The following is a 6,790-nucleotide window of genomic DNA, read 5'->3' as shown; positions in this document are numbered from 1 at the left end:
GATTGACCAGCTTGCCACCCCAAGGTTTGAAAGCCATAAGTTGGTATAAATCTTCTCTGTTTCCCTTCTTGCCCTCACTGAGCTTGGTAGATCACACCTGGCAGTGAGGGGCAGATACTCAATGGGTGGGAATCCACTGCCGTCATCACGGTACCCGCACTTTTCAGTCCATATCGGTCAGCCTTGCAGACGTCGCCTCCAAAGCAAGACACCATTTATCTCGGGGCGGCACGGGTGGGGATGGAGTGGATCACTCCTGGAAGCGGCCACAGGTTTGCACTTACAGAGAGAGCTGCAGAGCACACACCCCCCGGCCTGAAAGCCCATTGCGGATGAGGCAGGCCTCGGTGCACTGTGGCCTTGAATGGCTATTTAAGGCTAGCTTTTAAATAGCCTTTTGCACCTCTAAAACCGAATGTAGCCTCTTGTGCTGTGAACAATGACATTGCACTGCCTCCATTTCTGGCTGCAGCCTGCCTGGGTCAGGTGCACTGTAAAATGGCCCTGAGGCTGCACGATGAACAACACTGCAGCAATCGCTCAGACATTTTTTGCTTCTTTGGGAGCATCGAAGGCGCTGAAATGGAAGGGCTAAAATCCCGAGCATCTAGTGCCCTGCCCTTTGAAAGCTCTTTAAGGCAGCGTCGTGTCGGTGCCACGTCTTTTTATGAAGCTGGAAAGCTCCTGCCGCATTTTGGAGGCTTTGTATCACTAATGTCAGCGTCTCTCTCCCGTGTTCTCCTACCGTACAATTTGAGCGGGCTGCCCTCTCTAAGGCCAAGGGCCTTCAACCCGTATTGCCCTCCCTGGGCAGACCCGTAAAAAAAAAGTCAGATGAAACATTTTTCCCCCAACTTTGGGGCAACAAATGTCAATTATTTTTTACAAAAGCTTTCCAAGCAAATGGAGAGTCTCATTTTGTTTCAAAGTGAAATGGTTGTTGCATTTTCTTTTTAAAATATCCAAAAGAAGCATATATATTTTTTCAATTTTCTCCCTTTTGTGATTACATACTCCCCCTCCCCACCTTCTTCCTCTGAAAAAGGGGAGGAAGGGGGGAATAAGCAGAAAAGAAAAAGAATGGGGAAAAGCATGTGTTGAATGAGCGTATAAAAAGAAAAATATGTAATGTTTTCTGCAGCTTCCCCCCCTTCATACCTTTTCAGTAGAAAAAAACACATGTAGACGGGTTCCCCCCATTTTTTCTTACTTTTCTTTGTATCTTTTTTGAATTTTTTTCAAGTAGGAGAAATAAATAAATGACAGCAATAGGCAGGCACACTTCTTTGGGTAGATGTGATATCTTTTATTAGACCAAATGAGTAATTGCAAAAAAGTTATTTCCAAACTTTTGGGCACAAGCACCCTTCTTCAGGCATAGGGGCGTCTCTGCTATTCTGAGATCTCCAAGAAATGAAAGAAGCTAAAAGTGAGAGAAAGGATTTTTCCTCACTTTAAGTTTTTGCTATTTCTCCCTATTTTTTTCATTAGAAAAAACAAGAAGGGAAATTAAGAAAACAAACTGGGGTAGAGATGTTCAAACTGTTTTATAATAAACCAGTTGAAAAGCATAACCAAACTTTTATCACTGTTTTTCAAACTTTTGTTTCAGTCTTTCTAAACAAGAACCATCCAATTATAAACAATATTTTGGGTTTATAATTTTTCTTTTTATACACACTTTCAACACATGCTTTCCGCTGTTCTCTTTCTCTTTTCTACTTATTCCCCTCTCCCTTTCCCAGGGGAAGAAGGGGGGGAGTATGTAATCAGAAAAGGGGGTAAATTGAAAAAAAATAGATGTGCTGATTTCTGATATTTTAAAAAGAAAATGCAACAACCATTTCACTTTCAAACAAAAGCTATTTCCCACTGCCCTACATTTTTGGACAAAATAAACTTTGGTAGAAAAAATCCTGACCAGCTCTGAAGCTGAGGTGGGTGACTTCCCAGCACGTGATAGGATCTGTTGTACCCACCTTGCTGTCTTAGGAGTGTGGGCAATACTCATCTATGCACAGGACCAACCTTGCTGCTTGTCCAGGCCACAGCGTGCATCCAGCACGTGCGAGCTGTATAGGAGCAGATCTAATGTAGACCTGCAGCAGCCCCACGCTGATGTGTGACCTCCTTTACATCTCACAAACGAAGCAGGAGAGGTGGGCAGAGAGCCGGGGGCGGGGGGGGGGGCGGGATTTATTTGCAGATATTTCATAAATTCCATTTCCCATTTTGGCTGCTTTGCTCCTCTGCGTAGTTTCATGAGACCACTTCTGTTGGCACCAGCACGTGAGCGGGAACTAGTAGTTGTGCAAATGCACTTGCTTGCTTACAATACTGCCAACCCTTGACTGGTGCATTTACATGTGGGCAGGAAGGGTAAGGTGGTATGTAGGCCAGATGCCCAGGCTGCGTCCTCTGTGGGTTCAAGTTCTTGCTTTGCTGTGCTAGAGATGAGTCACTGAAACTCTGTACCTCAGTTTCCCCTTTGTCCAATGCAGCTAATAGTTTTTCCTTTCCTCCCAGGAGTGCAGCGAAAATAAGTGTTCTTGAAGACGGTGAGGTCCTTAGATGCCACAGTAATAGGGACCATATATGAACCTTCACTGGGTTATGTCTTTTAGAGACTGGCAGTGGAGAATGGAGAAAAAATAAATGGTTTTACCACCATCTATCTAAGGATCAGGAGCAATGAGCTGCAGCTTCCATACACCTGGAAAAGTAAATCCTGAATGCCACATGCCCTCTTAGGTATAAGCAGCAAACAGTGGCTAAAACATATTGCCATACTCATATAGTAGGCAAATGCAGGGAAATCCCTATCTGTTCATGGACAAATATGCAGATGGATGGAAAGAATTGACAAATTCAGTAAATCAGTGGTTTGTTGCTAATTATCAACTAGCTCTGCTCAGCAGGGATGGATCTGATCAGTGCCTAGATGGGAGACCGGGTGCCCAATTCAAAACAAGGGGCTGCAGCAAGCGGCTGATTTAGTTTTCCCAACCAAATCAGAAGTTACGGCAGTGTGAGGTGGCTTGGTACTGTTAAGCAGATCATCTGGAAAGTCAAGTCCCTGCTGGAGCTCAGCCAGTTTTGGAGGGTGACACTTTTATCAGTGAATCAATGCAGGTTTAGGAGAACCAGAACATCGTAAATTCTTTTCAACTCCACCAAATATTTGGGGCTTGGGGGGGGGGGGGCGGGATTCTGCTCAAGTTGGAACATGAGCTTTCTATTCAAAGTAATTTTTCTCTTTGAAATTGGCTGTGATTTGTATTGTAAAAAAGTGTGCAAAATGCAAACAGCATATTTAATTCTGTGAGAAACGGTTCTGGAGGTTTCGGTTTTTGCCCCCAACATTTTGGGTTGCAGCACTTCCATCTGAAGGTGACTCTTCCCGAACAAACTTTTTAAAAAAACACACGTGTTGGGGGCCCCCTGGCAGTCTAAATTCGGGAGAGTCTGCAGAAGTCTCCTCCTGAGTACTTATGCACAGGTCAGATCCTGCACAGCTTTATTGACAAGGGTGGAGCAGCTGGCCTCATCCATTCTGCTCTTTACTCTTGGCTAACCAGAAACTCCCCTTTTCACTGGAAATCCTTTACCTTTGGGTCTCGGCAGCAGCAGGATGCTGCGCTGCACTGTTAAACTACAGCCAGGCAGAGGCCTAACTTGCAATTTTGGTACCTTAGGCCAGTGGTTCTCAACCTTTGTAGACTTTAAGGCCCCCTCGTTAGACCCAAGGCCACCCTCAGAAAAGGCCAGCTCTTACTTTTCACTTGTTTTGTGACCACACATAATAACTAGAGCAATTTTTCCTTGCAAAGAACTCAGAAAGCCCGACAGGTCGGAATAGTTTACCACTATACATTTCTATTTGAAATCACTGGATCTCGGTGTGCAAATCATGCGTGCACACTCATAGTGCCAGCGCTCCATAGCATCCTTGAAATGATCTCGCAACACCCGAGGGTGCTGCAGCACCTGGTTGAGAATAATTGCCCTATGCAGAGATGCCGTCAAGTGCTGGAAAGCAGAGCAAGCAGATGACACATGCCGGAGAACAGGGGTGGGGAACACCTCTAAGTCAGCATCTGGGGTTAATACCCCACTCGCCCTGCCCTAGTTATACGACTGCAGCTGAGCATTATCCCAGAGGAGACTGCCGCGTGACAAGCAATGTCTTTATGTAGAAGACTAGGCTGTGTGATTCTTGCTCCAGCGGGGGACGCCGTATTTGCATTAGCCCCACCGCTGTCCATGGATTGATCACGCTGTGAGCAGCAGCATGGGCTGGAAGTGATAGGAAAGCCTCCAGACACCTGCCCTTTGATTGGCAGCTTTGCCTTTTCCCACTGCCTGAGCAAGAGCATCCAGTTGGGACAGGTGCATGAGATGGGCAGAGCACGCCCCTGCCTCATAAACTTAAGGCCGCATCATTTTAAACGGGTGGCGTGCAATCTGTCCGAGTTTGGGAACCGCTGTCCTAGAGTCAGGGAATCACAGAGGAGTCAGGCTGGAAGCGGTCACATCTAGTCCCAGGCCCTGCTTGAGGCAGGATCAGCCCTATCCAAACCATCCCATCCAAACCATAGTCTAAACTCTACATAAGATGAGCATCAACCCTAACACAACACAGACCTAACACCCTGACCTGCCACAGCTAAAGCAGCGGGACCGTGGTGGTCAACCTCCTGCTTCTATGAAACATCACCAATATATGCTCAAGAGTTTCCGTGCCCCCCGCTACAGAGAAAGGCAAAACCCCTCACAGTCCATACCATGGGGTAAAATCCCTTCCTGACCCTAAATACAGCATCAGTCTGGCCCTGAGTGGAGGGGCAAGACTCTCTAGCCAAGATCCCAGCAGAAGCATTGGCACAACCCAGTCAAAGTCTGCAGCCTTGGCTGTAACCAACATCCAATGTCTCTAGCAAGGCTTAACATGTAGCAGAAAAGCAGTGGTGATGTGCAGGGGGTGCACGGGGGTGCATGTGCACCCCCTGAGATCAGCCATGCACCCCCTGGAAGTGCCACCCGTGAAACTGGATCCCCCCTACCCCCACATCAGCGATCTGGTGCCCCCCCAGACTCGGGAGGCACCAGTTGCCCATGCCAAAAAGGGTGGGGAGGTGTGACCAGAAAAGCCCAGAAGCATGGGAAATACCCATGGCAGAACACAAGCATAGCTACACCTCAATCCTCCCCAACGTGGGTCTGCGGGTACCTAGGTCTTGTACGGATGGGGAACAGAAAGATGTGGGGCTGTAGAGAAGCAAAATTAGATTGAACTTGAAGCATGGGGTGACGCTGGAAGCTCAGAGCCATGAAGCAGCATTTCACATTGAATCCACGATCTCCCTGGAGTCTGCCAGCAAAGGCATCTGCAGGGCTAATGCCCATTCCTCTTTGAATTGGGAAGAGCTGCAGCACTGTAATGATCACCAGTTGCAAATGCAGCTCAAAAATCAAGAGGTGGATCTTACAGCCTGGGAACTGCCTTCATCGCATGACTCGGGGTGTCACCCTTTAGCTCCCAGTAAGAAATGCTTGGGTGGGGGGGTCTAAAGCAGAACTGGACAATACAGACAATTTTAACCAGTTCACACTTGTCCTGTGAAAATGTTCAGCCTAAGCACTAAACTCTTTCGGCACAGCTAGCTCTGGGAGAAATCTTTTCTGTGTCCACCCAAGTCCCTCTGTTGCCTTTGAAGAGGAGGAGGATTCAAGGAAGGGTGGTCCAGTGTTCAGGGCATTGCTACCAGCCCCCTGGGGGGTTCATCTCCAGGTCCTTGCTCTGCCTCAGTTCCCCTTGCGCAACCTTGCTTGAGTCCCTGTGAGCTGATGTATGCTGCAGCCCCCGGGTGCGATTGCAGCCTGTGCAGATTTATGCAAGGTAGCTGTGAAGGCACTCGTCTGGGTACCGGGAGAGTTGCGGTGGCAGGGGCTTCTGCTAATGCGAGCTCTCCCAGAGTCTCAGGCGGGCCCGCACTGCCGGGGCGAAGCAGGTCGTGGTACTCGTGTGAACTGCTGCGCTCAGATGCAGCTCTCCTGAGTTGCATCTGAGCGAGGCACGGAGGTGCAACCACACAGAAATGCCCTGAAACCCTTTGGCCCAAACTCCATTGCACCCACTGAGGTCTGCTTTCCCTGCCACTCCCTATGCTCTCATTTCTTCCCATCTGCTCGTTCACCCCTTTCTTCTAGGAGTGGTGTCATGCCATGATCTTCTGCCTTTTCCCTCGCAGGATGGGTTTACTTGGGAGCAAAAACCAGCATATGCCCAGGGAGCATTGCGATGGCGTGAATAAGCAAAAGCATCATGCGTTTTCTAAGAAGAGGCCTCCACCACCCCCGGTAAGTGAGCAGCTCTGTGTCCACGGTTTGAGTAGCCCTACCAACACAGTTGGGTGTGAAATGAGGGAGTGCTTGCATGTGCCCATGATACCTCGAGCCCTTTTATTTCCTTACCTTTTATTGCCTAACAGGTAAAGGGTGGGAAGGATGATCTAGTGGGTGAGCAAATGCCCTGCCATGCAGGGGGCCTGCACCCTCCTTCTGACTCAGGCACTGAGTTGCAATCAGTTACCTGCCTCTCACCTCTGTCTGTAAAATGGGTGCAAGTTCTCCTACCTGCAAGAGATGCTGTGAGGCTAAAATGGCATCATGGTGGTGAGCCCTTGCAGTGGCCAAAGGAAGGTCTGCTGAGTCTGGCCCAATCATTTGTCTGGGCCAGACTCAGCAGACAATGAGGTCTGGATCTGTAAATCGAATAGAGGGCCCGAGT

The 6,790-nt window shown here is 48.4% G+C and overlaps 1 protein-coding gene across 1 annotated transcript in view; it reads left to right on the top strand.

Moving 5' to 3' along the window:
• BLK (BLK proto-oncogene, Src family tyrosine kinase) overlaps positions 1–6,790 on the top strand; it is a 61,002-nt gene that overhangs the window by 18,584 nt on the left and 35,628 nt on the right. The window contains exon 2 of the mRNA XM_019537187.1: positions 6,252–6,360. Coding sequence (XP_019392732.1) covers positions 6,253–6,360 — 108 coding nt within the window. The 5' untranslated portion in view covers position 6,252. The remainder of the gene's footprint in view (positions 1–6,251; positions 6,361–6,790) is intronic.

Source organism: Crocodylus porosus, unplaced genomic scaffold (genome assembly GCF_001723895.1).
Source record: "Crocodylus porosus isolate Cpor-Errol unplaced genomic scaffold, CroPor_comp1, whole genome shotgun sequence".
NCBI lineage: Eukaryota > Metazoa > Chordata > Crocodylia > Crocodylidae > Crocodylus > Crocodylus porosus.
This window is presented reverse-complemented; position numbering and strand designations above follow the sequence as displayed.